The sequence below is a fragment of the Sarcophilus harrisii genome, chromosome 2 (assembly GCF_902635505.1).
Source record: "Sarcophilus harrisii chromosome 2, mSarHar1.11, whole genome shotgun sequence".
NCBI classification, from domain to species: domain Eukaryota; kingdom Metazoa; phylum Chordata; class Mammalia; order Dasyuromorphia; family Dasyuridae; genus Sarcophilus; species Sarcophilus harrisii.
The window spans coordinates 595,955,635-595,973,486 of NC_045427.1; the positions used below are offsets into that span (position 1 = coordinate 595,955,635).

Consider the following 17,852-nt stretch of genomic DNA (forward strand, 5'->3'; position numbering starts at 1 on the left):
AAGGACATCACACAAAAATTATGTAATAAGTGTGTAAACCATCTTATCTAACTTTGTGTCTTGTCTGGTGCCTTGATAAGTGTTTGTTGAATAAATGAATGATAGTGAAATGCCTGGACCCTCCCTTCACTGTTTGCAATAAAAACCTCTCAAGGTTTGAGGATCAATTAGGTGGAATTGAGAATGTATCTTCTGTTAGATGAAAGATACAGGAGAGCCAAGATTCAGGTTTCATATATTTACACATTTATTATATTCTTACCATTAAATCTATGCATTTTCACATCACTTGGAGGCATCTGGTGATAAGTGCTTTGCCAATTGTAGGTGCTCAATAAATGCTCATTGATTGATCGATTGATTTCAAGATCCCAAAGAAGAAAAAGACCCCTCTGGTCTAGCCAGAGTTAAATGTAAGCAAATTCTTCAGCTTCATTTGTCTTCCTTTTCTGGGAACAATAAAATAACCCCTATCCAACAAGTCTCTCAGCCGTCCCTAAGCCAACCTCAAAGAGGTCCAAGGGAGATAAATAGCAGTGTTGTCTTGTTGGCTGTAGATTGCTAGTTTGGGCTATTTGTCAAGTCACTACTACTGCATGTCTATAATAAAAGACTGCCTCTACCAAGTTAATTTCAGGCCATTGCAGATGTAATAGTGGTTGGGGACCACTCTTCCAGATACCAATTTGAGTTACTCTGGATTGAAATGTGAGCTCATCTGTGTGGGTACTTCCTCCAACTGTGCAAGTGACCATCCATCCACGCCCTCTGCAAATTTGGGTTGCAGGCTATTATTTTCTGCTATTTCTGCATGGTTAAGGAAAGATTTTTGCTTTTAGGAGCTTTTCTGTATGCTACAGTAGAAAGACTAATTCATTTGGAATCCAAGGACCTTAGTTCACATCTTAGTCATTTGTATGATTTTGGGCAAATTGTCTAACTTTTCCATTGTCTCATTTGTACAATGAAGAAGTTGGACAATATGGCCTTGAAGGTCCTTTACAGCTCTAAATGTATTGTCCTTCCAGAGAATGAGATGGATCTAATCCCAGTTTCAAACCAGACCTAGAGGGATACACTATTCCACAGAGACTTAAGTCAAAAAGATGGTTTTAATCTGGATGCCTCAGAGACAGAAGCAGTTCCAGGATCCTTGCTTTCCTTCAGGTCCATTTCATGGAAGTCTTTCTATGTCCTCCAAAATTCAAAATTGGGCAGAAGCTAGAGAAATGGAGCACAAGAAAGTAGAAATCATTTCCACCTAAATGTATCCATCAGCACTTCATGCAATGAATATCATCTCCCATGTAGGGTGGCCCTTGGTTGTTGAAAGATGATATATTGGAGGTTCTTCCAAACTGAGGCAGAACCAGTCTTTTGACAGTAAGCCTAGATAAGTGGGGGGAAGCTCCTTATGAGAAGGCTGGCCACCAAGCAATAACTTTTCTTTTTGCCAGTCCAATCCCAACTTTTTTCAGAATTGTAGTATTATAAATGCTCCCAAATGCATAAAATGAGAGTTGAACTAGGTCTCATATCTCTGCCCTGAGACCTGCTCTTTTAAATAGTAAATCCTTAGCCTGTGAGGGCTCACATCATTTCTGACTCAATCAAATATCAAAAATTCTCCAGTCCTCATCAGCAGGTATCTCTGAGATACCTTTACTCTGAAGCCTGCTCTTCTGGTGGGTGCGTCCCTAGACCAAGTTGCCATTTCATGAAGAGCTCCAGTCATGCTCACATCAAACCTGAGGTAACTCGGTCTCCTTTTCCTATCTTGGTTGCCCTCTTCTCTCCCCCCTTTCCCACAGTACCTCTTTATACATTTCATACCCTATTATAAGTTACTTAAAGAAAAGGACTACCTATATTTCTATCACTAATATTTAACACAATGATTAATAATCAATCAACAGATATATAGTAAGTGCTTTACAAATATCTGCTTCTCTTTCTATTATCCAAAATGCATCGTAAAAATCATTTACAAAAGAGGTACACGTATTCCACAGAGTCATCACAAAATTAGGCAGAAAATACATCAACCTAAATCTGCATTGTAGGTAGAGAAATGTGCTTGTTGAATTCTTACATGTTGGTAAACTGAATTACAGGGACGATAAAATGACTCATGGTGAACTGATGAACAAGGAGAGACTAGAACCATTATTTTTTCATTCTCAGCTTAGTGATCCAACCTCGTGATCTGAGTCTTTGTATAGGTCAAAATACTAAATTCAGACAAATATAGGGATTCCTATAAACAGATTGATGACGCTAAAGACGTCAATTCACTCCATTTTGATGAACCAAAAATCATGAAGATGAAGAAGGACTGAGAAGAGGACACAGCGTCACTGGTGAATTTGGAGGGAATGGTTTATGTAGAGTGGTGGGACAGAACTTGAATTGCAAAAAGCTGAGGGGATTCAGTCTCTATTTTAAATGACAGAGGCAGCTAGGTGGTTCATTGGATAGAACATTGAATTTGGAGTCAGGAAACAAATCTGACCTTAGATATTTCCCAGCTGTGTGACCTTGCCATTTAACCTCTGTTTGTTGGGTTTTTATTATTTATAAAATGGAGATTAAACATAGCACCTACCTCCCAGGGTTATTGTGAAATATTATTTGTGAAGAACTGTGCAAACCTTAAAGCATTATATAAACTCTAGCTGCTATTATCCACTCCCCAGTCTATCCTTTCCTTGGTCCACTGTCTTGTGGACCCCATATATAAATATATATATGTATATGTATATAAATATATATATGATATATATTATATATATGTGATACTTGTGATATGATATATATCATATATAGATACTATATGTTAAGTATCATATATATGTATATATGTGTATATGTGTGTGTGTATATATATATATATAAATATATATATATATATATATATATGATACACATAAGACACTGTTTTTTTCCAAATCCCAATGCAGTAAGAAAGGGAGAAAACTTCTCACTACCATAACCTACTCAAAGAGCAAACACTGGTTTTGTCACTAAGGATTAAGAACACTCACAACCTCCATTCCACAGAGGCAACAATATTTGGAAGTTTTTCCAAACACCCTTCCATATAACCAGAAGTATTTTCTCACAAATTATTGGAATACATCCTCTTAGTTAATAGATCTTACCCCTCTAATCTATTTACAAATCTCTGAACAACAGATTACTCCCAACACAATGTGAACTTCAGGAGGACAGAGATCGCTTCCTTTTTCCCTTTGTGCCCCTAGTTTAAGAATGGGACCTGGTGGATGTTATTATATAGGGAGTTGAATTGAACTGAATTTCTCCAGCTCTTCCACACGAGTGTTTCTTATTTCCAGAAGAAGACAATTGGAGGTGGGGATAACTGATGGAAGGAAGAATTACTTCTTTAACTCTCCTCCTTGAGGTCCCCTTCACCTTGCAAAGCAGTGTGGAATCTGGAATTACAGTTGAGTTAAACAGTAATTAAACAGTAAAGCCAAATACTTCCTTGGTTTCCAGTCATTGGCCTGGCACTTTGAGTTGCCTTCACTCACTCACAGAGATTAACTGGGATTTAGTAGGTGCAAGTTCTGTTTATATTAAGACAATTCCATGGAAACCACCACATACCACTAGTTCTATTCTTTTCCATGTAAATTCCAATCACATTTAGCCTCTGGTGAGGGGCTAGAGTCCTTTTCTTCACTAACAAATGTTCATCTTTAAAAAACTTATTATGCTTTACTGTTTAATATGCTATACTGGTTGAGGAGAAATAGAGGTCAATGGGGGAGCAAATAGAAATTCAAAATATTGTGTATAATCTTATATGAATAATAAGTGAGGAAGACAGGACTTGATAATTTTTTTTCAATCTTTCTCATAGTGGAGCAGATTGAAGCCAACAATTGAGCTAGTAAATCTTCATTTTAAAGAGAAAAGAACTGAGGGCACTAGAAGGATCAAGGTCAAGCTATCAGTAACCAAGTCTTTGAGTCCACCTATACCCACTAAGTCCAAAGATAGGACTTTTTTCTCAATCATGTTTGACTAGCAGCTAAAGGAAACAATACTTTCACCCTCTGCCAATGACAACAACAGAACCCACCGTCATTTACTTATATATTTAAGTGCCATAAACATGGAGTTGTGAATAGAAAATTATTTGGGGGTCAAGGAGACTTAAATTCAAGCCCTGTAGTTATATATTCAATATACTCAAGTACATTATTGCACTTGTGAATACTCCTTGCCCTATGATACTTATTAAACATCTTTCATGTTGTGGCAATGCTAATTAGTGTACCATCGAGGCTTTATTGTGGTCATTTTTACCTACTCTTTAGGTAAAGGAATTGATCTAACTTCTCCTAGATATAAAAATAAATTATTGTGACATGACCTGTAAGACTTTGGCAAAAAAAAAAATTAATCTTTTTTTAATTAAAGTTTTTTATTTACAAAACATATACATGGGTAATTTTTCAACATTGATCCTTGTAAAACCTTCTGTTCCAAATTTCCCCCTCCTTCTCTCCACCCCTTCTCCTAGATACCAAGTAATCCAATACATGTTAAATATGTTAAATCCAATATATGTCTACATATTTATACAGTTATCTTGCTGCACGAGAAAAATCAGATCAAAAAGGAAAAAATGAAAAAGGCAACAAAATGCAAGCAAACAATAGCAGAAAGAGTGGAAATGCTGTGTTGTGATCCACATTCAGTTCCCACAGTCCTCTCTCTTCATATAGATGGTTCTCTCCATCACAAGATCATTGGAACCGGCTTCAATTATCTCGTTATTGAAGAGAGCCACATCCATCAGAGTTGATCATCATATAGTCTTGTTGTTGCTGTATACAATGATCTCCTGGTTCTGCTCACTTCACCCAGCATTAGTTCATGTAGGTCTCTCCAGGCCTCTCAAAAATCATCCTGCTGATTTTTTCTTATAGAACAATAATATTTTTGGCAAAAAACTTAACTATTTTAGAGTCACAGTTTGTTCATTTGTAATATGAGGAAGTATACCCAAGCCCTGAGATCATTTCCAGTTCTAAATCCATGATACTATGATCCTTTCATTGCTTAATTATTTTGGTCAATTATGATAGTAACACTACCTGTATTTTTTTAAACTGCCCTTAAAATATGACTATTCCTCCTTTTAAATGACTGACAGCTAGTGCTGAAATTAACATATTTATGATTGAAATGACAATGGTTATTCCAATAGACCTGTGATGGAGAGACCATCTGTACCCAGAGAGTTTTATAAGAGCTGAATATGGACCATAACATAGTATTTTCTCTTTTTTGTTGGTCTTATTATTTGCTTGTTATTTTTTTCCCTTACTTTTCCCCCCTTTTATCTGATTTTTCTTGTGTAGCATGATAAATGTGAAAATACATTTGGAAAAATTGCACATGTTTAACCTATATTGGATTACTTGCATCTAGGGGAAGCGGGAGGTAGGAAGGGAGAGAAAAACATTTGGAACACAAGGTTTTGCAAGAGTGAATGTTGAAAACTGTCCTTGCATGTATTTTGAAAAATAAAAAGTTATTATTATTTTTAAAGTCTAAAGTTTAAAGTTTTAAATTATTTTTTAAAAGGAAGAAATATCAATGGTCATAATGTCACTGTGTAGGGTATTTTATGTTAAGTGCTCTATGCCCTGAGTATCACTGCCCACAACTGGGAAAGCAGCCTAGTCTGAACAGATTCATCCCCATGGTAACTATAAATATGCGGCAGCAATGTGAATACTTCTCTCTACCAATGAGAGATTGTTCTTACCCATAGTGTCCCAAATTACACAAATTAAGGCAATATCAAAGTAATCATAATTGGCAGGGAGCATCCTGCACATCTTGTTAAGGAGTTAATAGTACATGACACACAGCAATTTGCATTTTAGGAAGACAGGAGCATCATTGCCCCTTGATTCAATTTTGGTTGTTGTTCAGTTGTGTATGATTCTTTATGACCCCATTTGGGTTTTTCTTGGCAAAAATACTGGAATGTTTTGGCATTTCCTTCTCCAGATCATTTTATAAATGAAGAGACTGAGATTAATAAGGTTAAATGACTTGACCAGGGCCACACAACTAGTAGGTGTCTGAGGCTGAATTTGAACTAGGGAAAATGAGTCTCCTTAATTCCAGCTTTGGTGCTCTAACCATTGCACCACCTAGCTATTTTGATTTGATGCACTCAATAAACTTATTAGAGGTCACATAGTGCTAAAGATTGAAATACAAAAGAGGCAAAAACCAGTTCCAGCCCTCAAGAAGCTTATATTCCACTAGGTGGATGTGGCTGTATACAGAGAAATAAATACAAAATAATTTGAGGAGGGAGAAAAGACTTAACAAATAGGGGGTTGAAGGCAGACTTCACAATGGACCTGATCTGAAAGTTTAGCCCTGAAAGAAGGTGAAACATTTAGAAAGGCGGAGTCCAAGAGTAGAAGTGCATGGGAGACCAAGCATTGAGTTCCCTGAACAACAGGCAATCTAGTTTGATGGTTAGATATGGTGTGTGAAGAAGAAGAATCTGAAATAAGGCTGGAAAGGGGAGTGGGACCAAATACTACCCTGAAGAACTTGTATTTTTCATTTAGAGATAATGGGGTCCCACTGAGGAGTTTTCCATAGGGGAAGGTTACATTTATGTCTCAGCTGGGGACTCTCTCAGACTAGTCAAAGCTGAACTTTCCTTACAAACAGTCACACTCTATCCCTTTTAATATTCAACAATTTGGTTTCTTTGACTGTTTCACTTTCAGAGATGTCAAGATTTTTGTTTTATTGGCTTTTTTTACTTCTAGAATTCATTCTGTTCTAGATGTTTAAGATATTGCTGGATGCCTAACCTATCTTAATCTGATGGCTAAAGTATTGTTGTACTGAAGAGTGAAATCTTTTCTGCCCATTTCCATGAGGAATCAGAAGTGAAGTCACTTTCTTTTAAGATTTCTACTCAATAAGTCCGGATTTAAACTCAGACTTCTAAATTCATTCTATTAATATAAAAGTGCTTCATATTTATCTTTATTCCACAAGACATTTCCATGCATGTATATGTTTATATACACATACATAGACATAGACACACATATGTATAAAGTATGTATATAAACATCTACATGTAGATGCATACATGATCATGTGTATATGACAATAAGCACATATGTGGTGATATATCATGTGTTTGTGTATACAGAATTATTGTATTATATATTTACACATGCTTCTATTATGCTGTCCAGATTTGCCATATATTATATATATTGAAATATATTATTATAATATATATTTTATTATAAAATACATATATATAGCTTGAAAAAAATCATTCTGAATGCTAAGAATATATAATGCAAATGACCTTTCAGAATATGGTTATTCAACTAACCTTCAAAGTTGATAGGTTTTGTGATTGTAGTTGTGGTTGTTATGTCTGTTGTTGTTGTTGTTCAGTCATTATCATATTCGACTCTTCCTGACTCACTAGATCCTTGTATCCTCTATTGTCTGTCCACATGCGTGTTCATTGTTTCCATGACACGATCTATCATCACATTCTCTGCTATCCCCTTTTTCATTTGCCTTCAATGTTCCCAATATAAGGGTCTTTTCCAGTGGGTCTGGTCTCTTCACATGGTTGATGTATTTAAGCTTCAGCTTCAGTATTTGACCATCCAATGAATAGGCTGAATTAATTTCTTTAAGTATTGACTGATTTGGTCCCTTTGCTCTCCAATGTACTCTCAAAGTCCTCATCAACACCACAATTCAAAAGCATCATTTCTTTGGTGCTCACTTTCCTTATAGTCCCGTTCTCATAGCCATCCATTGCTATTGGATGGTAGCATCCAGCTTGAGTAACATTTCCCTAGTTCTCAGTTTCCCTGTCTCTAACATACAGGGCTCCAACTTGTTGACTTTGGAGAACCTTTCCAGCTCTCTCCCACTTTATGATCTGTCATCCTATTTTTGTAGAACTTGCATAACTACACATAACTTATAAAGAGTCAAGTCGACTCAAACTAGGTCTCCTGAAAGCAAACCCATTGCTGTAGACTAGCTAGAGATTTGGCCACTTAATCAGCTTGCAAACCAATGGAATATTTTTTGAAGCAGGGGGAAACCCCAACAAAACCTTAGCTCTAGAAAAGGAATTTGAAAGGAGATGGTTCTTTGGAAATCAAGGACATGCGAAGTTTCATGTAGAATGTTGGTGAAAGAGGAAACTAAGGATTTTACTATGGTCAATTCAGGGATTTCTAAGCAAATCCTCTTCTTTTGTTTTGATATAGAAATGTTCATGTTAGCTCCTAACTATAAATATCTAACATTTATATAACATTTTAAGGATTGCAAAGTATTTTATAAATATTATTTCATTTGAGCCTTACTACAACAATCCTAAGAAGTAGGGACTATTAATGTTCCCATGGGATAGATGAGTAAACTGAAACAGAAGACAAGCATCCTGCTCAGGATCACCCTGTGACTGTTTGAAACAGTTCTCTAACCATGTGGCAATCTGGCAGTTTCTGTCAAGTTCATAATCTCTTAAACAATTATAATTTTTTTTAATATCTAGGAAGCAATAAGGTAGTAACAGATGTGCTTTTTTTGTCTTCCAGGTGGTGCAGGGGACCGGGAGAAGATGCCTGTCAATCATGAAGCTTTCCTTCTTATGGCTAACTCCCAGAACGACATGGAAGATTGGGTGAAAGCCATCCGCCGGGTGATATGGGCTCCATTTGGTGGAGGTATTACAAATAGCTCCCATGCTCCTAAATTAAAACTGTTGCCTCAAGGTAAACCTCTTCCTCCCCTATTCGGATATGCATCTTGTTCCTGAGTCCCCTATGTGTATTTCTAAAGCAGTCATTCATAGCCAGGTTGGTCTGCAGGTCTCTGGAAAGAAGGGATAAAATATCAGAAAGATCATAGAATTGACAAAAAATAATGGAGGAAACCCGCAACAGGAAACAAAACAGCTTTTCAAAGAGATTCTGTTCTCTGGTAACTGCTCCTGTAACGGGTGGGTGTCTGAGTCTGTTTGGGTACTTGTCTGCCTGTATTTATGAATGTTTGTGTATAGACAGTGGGTGTGTGGTTGTGTGTTGACAGTGAATCCTTCTGTGTATACACACACATGGGTTCTGGGTCGGGCTATTCATCCTGCACATGACCCCTTTCAACCTTTCGCTCCTGCCAGATGGGACAGATGTTCAGCTCTGTCCCATCCTCCATCCCCCACCTGTAAAAGCTGAACTCCCTATTCTGCAGCTGAAGCTTTGTTGTGGAAAACAGCAGCCAAAGCCCCTTAATGGGAGATGATCATTCAGAGGAGATGGAGAAATAATCATTTGGGTAACATGAGGAAAAGAAATAAAGCAGATGACCAGAAAATTCCAAAAACGTGGATTCTGTTCCCTAAGTTACCCCAGGGTCTCTGGGCTTCGAGGTTACTTCCTGGGCATATGAAGACTAGGTTTGCCCTACTCTCCTATTCTGTTTGAAATGGAAGTGGTTCCAGTCTTTATTCTATACAAATTCAAGAACATGGGTATAGCCACTATATCGTATATATGATATATAATTCTGCAAAATTCAAAACCAACCTCAGACACTGACTATCCTATGCATGGGACCCTGGGCAAGCCACTTAAACTCTGTCTGCCTCAGTTGTTTCTACTGTAAAGTAGGGATAATAATAGCACTTGTTTCCCAAGGTTATTGTGATGATCAAATGAAATAATATTTCTGGGACAAAGTTGGTGCTTAATAAATGTTTGTTCCCTTAGCCCTGTCTCTATAGGAACCACAGAGTCATAGATTCTGAATTAGAAAGTCCTCTAGGAGTAATCTAGGACAGTCTGCCCATTGTACAAATAAGAAAACTGATAATTATTGAGTTTAGTATCAAAACTAGATCCACTCTGACTCCAAGCCAAAACTTATTCCCCTGCAATGTGTTACCTCCCTAGTAGTTTGTACCTTCTCTGTGCCTATTCATTCATAAGCACTGATTAAGATTCTACTAAGTGGTGGACGTTGTGCTAGGCAGGTGAGAATACAAAATGAAAAATGACACTCAAGACCATTATCTACTTGACTACTCTGTAAATGATCCTAAAAACGGAGGCTGCTACATACTGTGGAAATTCAGGATTCTTCTAATGTGCAAAAATCCATGAGTTTAGTTTGGTCTAGTTCTTAAGATAAAGAAATGTCCGGTATAATTTTCCTTGGTGTAGGTGATGCATGAGAGAGATGCAGTTAACAAGAGGTACCAGACTTAGCTACTAAGAGTTAAGAAAATTAACTGAGAATTAATTCAGCCTGAGGCCAGGCCCTGGGTATCAGCAAAATGCAAGCAGGAATAACTGAAAGCCAAAGAAAATCTACCATTTCTGTTGCAGAGGACTCAAAAGGAAGGATTATTTCTGAAGGTCAAATTGCCAGATGGAGGCTTTAAGTATCCCTTCCGAAAAAAGTGCATCAGATTCCCTGCCTGTGTCATGGAATCACCTATTCTTCAGTCATTTTACAGGCTGCCTCCTTAGCAGAAATCCTTGTGTTCCAAGACTCTTTGTCTTCACTTAGAGAGAACTCTCCCTTTTTAAAAAGCAACAGGAAAGTTCCCATGTTTTCCTTTGATGGTAACAACCTTTTGGCAGGGAGTCCTTCCCACCCAAGAGCTCCAAAGTGGGCACCCAACCCATCTCCAAAGTCTCTCTAATTATCACCTACAGGTAATTAGTACTCAGAAATAGGAAAGGAGCAGGGAGAGGAAAGGGAGGATTGAAGAAGAAAAATACTGTTAGAAATCACTTTATGGACAAAGCAGAGAAGGAGAATGATTTAGGGGATAGCCAGAGAACTGGCCCAGAAGTCCCAGGCTCAAGTTGTGACTTGGACAAATACTCATTCCGTGACAGAGACCAGATCATTTACTTACACATTGGAGAGAAGGCGTCGTTCTGTCTTAGAGAGAGTTTATTCATCTGGATTCTCCTTGAGAAAAGGGGCTGTTTTGTTTGCTTGTTGACTTTTTTTTGTAAAAAGAGTGCTTCAATATTTGGCACATAGTAGATACTTAATGAATATTTGTTGTTTAGACTGAGAATTCCCTCTGTCCATATAAATCAGTTTATTTTTGAGGCCATGTTTTGCTTTATTTTTTTTTACCAGACTCAATCACTGAATGGATGTTGCCTCAGTCAAACTGAGACCTGTTAAATACTTTAGCTTAAAAAGCTGCATCCTGGGCCATCTCTAGGTGTCCAGATCTGTATTTTGCCACTAGACCCAGATGGCTCTGGAGGAAAAAGTAAGACTGGTGACTCTTAAATCCAATTCACTTGCATGTCAGAACATCATCTCCCTGATGATGGTCTTCTTTGAGAACTAAGGACAAACAATCATTCATATATATATATTCTGCCCCTGGGAAACCAAGGAATATATATATATACCCATGGGCAGAATTTTTGGGAATGAAAGTGACCTGGGGAGGAAATACTCTTTCTGATTCTAAGACACCTCTCCAGGTTCACTGTTGTCAAATGATTATGGGGAATACACTGAGAAAGGAAGAAAATCTCCATATACATATACATTCCCTGCTAAGAAAGTAAGTCCCATGTTCTGTTTCCAGATTATACAGTTCCCTGAGGCTGAAGAAGGGAATATTTATGGATCTCATTGATCTGTCCTTCCACATATAAACTCTAACAGCACCTGTGACTTTGACATGTGATTGAAAAAGCACTTTCATCAAGAACTATCAAAGTCAGTCTTCCAGCCTCTGTCATACTCTGGGCAGGTTTCCTCATCTCTAGAATGAGGGGGTTGGACTCTAATAAACTTTCAATACCATGAACCTCTGGTCTGCTCTTTATTATGTATTCCTCTGAGCTTGAAGAGGCGTTGGCTAAGCCTTTCTCTCGAGAAGGAAATGATTAAAAGAGGATGATCCATTCTGGTCCTTTGCCATCCCTTCTCTCTGAGGCTCTTTAGACCTTTGGAATCTGAAATCTGAGAATGAAACTAAATTCATCTTCTTCCTCTAGTATTTATCCAAAGTGCAAAAAAAAATGTACAGTCCAAATCAAACTGATTCGGGACTAGAGAATTGTAGCCATAATGTTACTTTATAATTTTTGCAAGATTATTTCATATAAAGCTTCTAATTCCCCAAGTACTCAGCCTGCAATTTGGATATACACCCAATGGTCATCTAGTCCCTTAGCAGTGATTAATAGGGCTTTCCCAAACAACTATATATATATTTATATATATATATATATATATATATATATATATATATATATAATTCTTTATTAATTTTAAAAACATAAATTTTCATGTGAGTTTTTTCTCAGCAAATCACTTCAATCCAATGCCAAAATTCTAAATATTACATTACTAAGTACTAAAACCATGTTTAGTAAGAGCAGCAAAAGCCTCCAGAGGCTAAGATTGTGCAAAGCTGTTCTAGAATCTTCGCAAACCCACCAAATCTAGTGAATTAGCTTCTGGTTGGTTTTAGTTTTGCAATAAAGATTGAACTAGTTGGCTTTTAACTCAACTAACCCTTCAGTTTATCCATCTTTCATTTAAGTAGACTCTTAACCACCAAGAATATTTATACAATTATATGAAGTTGAAATATAGAAATAGAGAAGGAAACATTACCAATTGTATTAATTTCCTCTTTTTTTGAGGTACCAAAGAAAAACTTGCTTTTATAGAACCAAATCAGTATGGGTGCCCCTCAAATTATATCACATCTATATTTATTTATATGACATAAATCAAAAGGCCTGGCAGTTTCCCTAGTTAATTTGTTCAAAGTATATGGTCACCTCACATTATTGAAGGAGAAACCTACTTGGGGTCATGAGTTAATTAACCTGGTTCTTGGGTTATTAATAAATTAAACCTCAAATAGCCAAATCTCCATAGTTCCTTAGTAAATAAAAGAGGGTTATGAATCTTTTTGAGATATAGTATATCAAGAAACTAGAAACTGAAGAGGCAAAATTTAGCTAAGAGAATTAAAAGGAATTTATGAAAGAATATATTAAGGTAGCAGCACCCTGACAGGCTGAGCTCTAGAGATTAGCAAGGGATTCAAGATGGAGCCAATTTTTATTAATAAATTTCAGATTTATTCAGATAAAGATAGTTCTGATAAAGGGGATGGGCCACTGCATCTCAGCTCTTATCTAATTGCAAGTAAGAAACACTAGGTAATACCTTTCTCATCAAAGCATTCCTCAAAAGAATCTTCCCCAACACTGATTGACAACAATGGAGTCACTGAGTCAAAATAACTTTCAATCCCTAAAAAGTCTGATTCCATAAATATAGAGAATATGCTTGATTCAGTTTATTTTTTAATCACTCTTATCATCATTCTACTAATCAAAGAATCTTGAGTAGCTTTTCATTGCTATAAGATCAAGTATGAATTTGTTAGCCTGGCATTCAAGGGTCTATCTAGCTCCAGTTTACCTTTCCAGTCTGACTTCCCTTACATAGTCTGCTTTTCAACCAAACTGACAAGTTACTATCCCCTATTCTTGTCAAGATAATCTCCCACCTCTGAACCTTTATTAGGACAATCCCCCGTGCCTAAAAGAGATTCTGAGCCCTTTTCCATCAGATGAAATCCTTCTCTTTCTGCCAAGTTAGGTGCCATCCTTCCAACTCTCAGTCACACAGACACACACACACACACACACAGAGAGAGAGAGAGAGGAGTATTCTCCCTGATTGTCTCCATTGTTTTCTTACCTTCTGCCAAATATCATAAGTAATTGTGTACATGAACCATAACTGTACTGTGTCTTTCTATAACCTTCCCTTAGGTTATATGCCAATTGATGACAGAGACTGTGATGACCACAATGCTTTGGGCATAATAACTATTTAATAAATGATTACTGAACCTAATTGAATTGAGAGAGCAAACAGACCCAGAGATTACTATTGTTCTCAAAATAAAAGATCGGGACACATGGTCAACCAAATGGTTATATTTTTGATGGTGGTCTTAACTATATATTTTCCTTTCTTAAAGTCAGCAAAGACTGCCCCAAATTTATTGTTTTTCCTACCAAAAAGACACAAAACAATCCATCAGAGCTAAGGTCAAGAGCAAAACGTTGGTTTTCCAACTTGTGAGCTATGATTAGGTGATATATCAATCAGTAAGCACTTAAAAAAAAAAAGCCTAGTTTATGCAAGACATTAAAAAGACAAAGAAAAACAAACCCCCCATTTGGGGTTTTCTTGGCCAAGAAATTGGAGGGGGTTGTCATTTCCTTCTCCAGATCATTTTACAGATGAGGAAATTGAGGCAGACAGAGTTAAGTCATTCATCCAACGAAATACAGTGTCTGAGACCAGATTTGAAGTCAGGAATCTTCCTCATTATTTAATTTTGGACAAATTAACCACCTCTGTGGGCTTCAATTCCCTAATCTATCATATAATGAAAAGAGAAGTTGACAGAAAGGTCTTTGAGGTCCTTTGTCATTCTGATAGTCTTCATTTCTATGAGTTAAAGTGAAACTAGTTGAAAATTATTTAATTAATAGCCCCACTGGGTTAATTTTTGTGTCACAAAGGAAGTGCACTAATAGCTAGAAAGCACAAAGGTAGTTATTTTTAGGGGCAATTCCTCTCCTAAGAGTTTGTTTTCAGCTGCTTCACATGAAGTGTTTCAATGGCATAGAGACACAGGTGGAGCAAAGGGGGCATAGAAGTGGCTCCATAAAAAGGAGAACGCCTGAGACCATGAGGAACCTAGGTCAACGAGCCTAGGCCCCGGTTTTTACTGATGAGGAAATTGAGGCTCAGAGAAGTTGAGCCTCTTGTCCCAAGTCACACCTTTTATAACTGACAGCTAGGATGTGAAAGGAGCCCTTAGCCCTGATGCTCCTCCCATAGACCTCAGTCTTCGAAGTCAGCTCCATCAGCAATTAGAAGCCTAGTTGGACTCCCTGGGTAGGTGAAAATCCCAAGGAAGCAGCCTTCAACCAGTGATTTAAATGCAGATTTTCATTACTATCTGGAGGAATATCTGTTTGGAATTCAAATGGTAGCCCCATGGGCTCTCCTGGATTCTGTGAATTAAAATTTTAATTTCACTAGCAGGTTGGGTTTTTTGTTTGTTTGTTTGTTTGTTTTTTGCTACAATTCAAAAGTCCTTTTCAGAAAATTGGAATAAAAAGTAATTAAATAAATATGATTTTATTATATCAGTAACAATGAATGAATGACAAAAAAAGTACCAAAAAGACTTCCAAAGTAGAAAAATTGTCAGAATGTACACTATACATGCACACACATACATCAATATACTCTTGTATATAGTTATATATATACTTATTGTCTCCCCCTAAAAAATCTAAACTCCTTTAGAGAAGGGATTTTTTGGTTTTGTTTTTCTTATAACAGATTTTTACTCAAAGTGATGAATTTTATACTATTTGACCTATAGGTGATTCTGCAGGAGGAATTAAATTAAATTAAATTCTCAGAGAGGGCTCAGAGAAGGCCCATCAGATTCTAATGTAATTGGGGAAAGTTTGACAAAATACCTAAAAATACAATTCAACATAGATAATCTTGATTTTTGGTTTTCTAAGTTAATCTGTAGACTGCAGGGATCTATTTCTATTTGAATTTGTAAACTGCAAAGATCTATTTCTACTTGAATTTGATATCCCTACTCTAAAAGATCTGTAATTTTACATACAAAAATCCCTAATCTCCAGAGCTTTTGGGAAGTATTTATAGAATCATAGCTTCAGAGCTGGAAAAGACCTTTTTAGGGTTCATTTAGTCTTACCCCTCACATTTTACAAAGTAGAAAAACGAAGCTCAGTCAGATGAAATGATATATTAGTAGTCAGTCGCTAGTACCAGAGTTAGGGTTAGCTCTCAGGTCTTGCTGATTCTCTGTGGAGAGAGGACTAATTGAATTTGAAAATAAAGAATCTGGCTCTGAATCCTGGTGCAGTTGTAGGCAAGGAATCTTCCCTTACCCCCTTCTCCCCCCCAAAAAATACCAAAAAATCTCCAAATCTTAAATCCATTTTTTCACCTTCTCGAAAGGCAGCAGGGTAGAATTGGGGAATAGGCTATCCTCTTTCTGCCTTGTTTTTCATAGTTCTACTGAATTTGGGAAGACTTGTGGATTGAACCCAGCCTACACCCAAACCCTAGCAGGAGAGAGCAGCTGTTTGCCTGAAATCAGACCTCTGTCTCCCCTCCTGTGTGTCTTTGGCTTTTGACCTAAGGGAAAGCTAATAAAGCAAGTTCCTCATATCTGAAGTCCTGGACCTTGAGCTACCTGACTCAGTAGAACTATGCATGGCCCCTTTCCTTTACAAAACTCTTACACAATAGAGACAGACTTTTTCAAATATGAAAAGAGGCCCTCTGAGTTCAAGGTAAAGGTTCAGATTGATATTGGTGTGAGCTGAGCCCTAGTTACCTTGGAGTGAGTTAGCCAGATTCTCCTAGGGATTTTTCCTTTCTATAATTAGAGGGGAGGGAAGGGATCCCCAATCTTTCAGAGACAAAATCCCTGTGTCTGGTTCAGTCTCTGTTCTAAGTTCAAAGTCAACACATGGACCTTGACTTCCCAGATTCCTGTGCATTCACTTGAAAGATTTGTTGTTTTAAATGTACCATTCCCAAAGTTGCATTCTCTGAATGCTTCCCGTGTGTGTGTGTGTGTGTGTGTGTGTGTGTGTGTGTATTTACAGCTTCCACAGCAAACCATTTTGAATATGAGGAGGCCGTATCTAGAAGGAAACTAGGGGAAGAAGAAGGAGAATAATAGGTAAAAAGGACATTTTCAAAAGAAAAAGAGAAATGGTTTTATAGGCTGGGTCTTTAAGGAAACTCAACTGTTCAACCAGTGGTGATAAGACCCTATTCATTGATTGTCCACTAACATTTCCTCCTCTCACAGAGGAAGGAATGGCTATTTCAGCAGTCTTGCTGCATGGCTTAAATTCCCCTCCACTGTGACAGCAGCAGTCATATTAAATAACGTCCCGGCTTTTCATTCCTGTCTTACATTTGTTCTATATCTGGCTTAGATCACAGGGGCTAGAAATCAATGGGACCTCTTGGTTTCTAAGTTCATGTCTGATCCAGAGGGAAGGGGTAGAAGATGAGCAAAAAGGCCAGAATCTGAGAGGGTGGATGGAGATGGTCTGTCTTTAATTCTAAAGAGATGTCAATTCACTATCTTCAAAATTTACCTGGTCCCATTCATTGCAATTAGGCAAAGGGGCTTCGCTTTTAATCAGGACTTGTTTTTCAGGCACCAGGATGGATTTCTCCGGCTCTCAATGTCAAAGACCCAGATTTCTACACTCATGAAAAACATAACATTTTTCTTTTAAAAGGAAAAAAAAGTGAGAACGGGGCAGGGAGTCAGGAGAAGGTTATATATCTGAGATCTTGTCCAAATTAAGCTCTGGGCTAATAATAGACATAACATGCAGCTTAGGAGTATGAGGCCCACTTTGTGGCGCAGCTGCTGGTAGGTTATTTCTCTCTGCAACCAATCATTCCTATCAAAAATGGCCCTGCATCTTTCTGTGAGTTTATCCCAGAGTGATGGCAGAGTGCAGGGGAAAGAATACTGATGCTCGATTCCAGAAAGCCAGGTTTGAACCTCTACTCCAACACTGACACCAGCCTTGGGATTGAGTTTTACTCAATATAGTTCAATTCAATTTGACAAGCATTTGTTGAATGCCTATTTTCTGTTAGAAACTAAGCTAGTC

At 37.4% G+C, this 17,852-nt stretch overlaps 1 protein-coding gene across 7 annotated transcripts in view; it reads left to right on the forward strand.

Moving 5' to 3' along the window:
* Window positions 1–17,852, forward strand: part of ARHGAP22 (Rho GTPase activating protein 22) — a 398,531-nt gene that overhangs the window by 316,937 nt on the left and 63,742 nt on the right. For 6 of the 7 annotated variants that reach the window (XM_031956285.1, XM_031956286.1, XM_023494485.2 and 3 more), the window contains one exon: window positions 8,664–8,840. In XM_031956285.1, the coding sequence (XP_031812145.1) occupies window positions 8,664–8,840 (177 nt within the window). The remainder of the gene's footprint in view (window positions 1–8,663; window positions 8,841–17,852) is intronic. The other variant, XM_031956287.1, reaches the window with a different exon arrangement.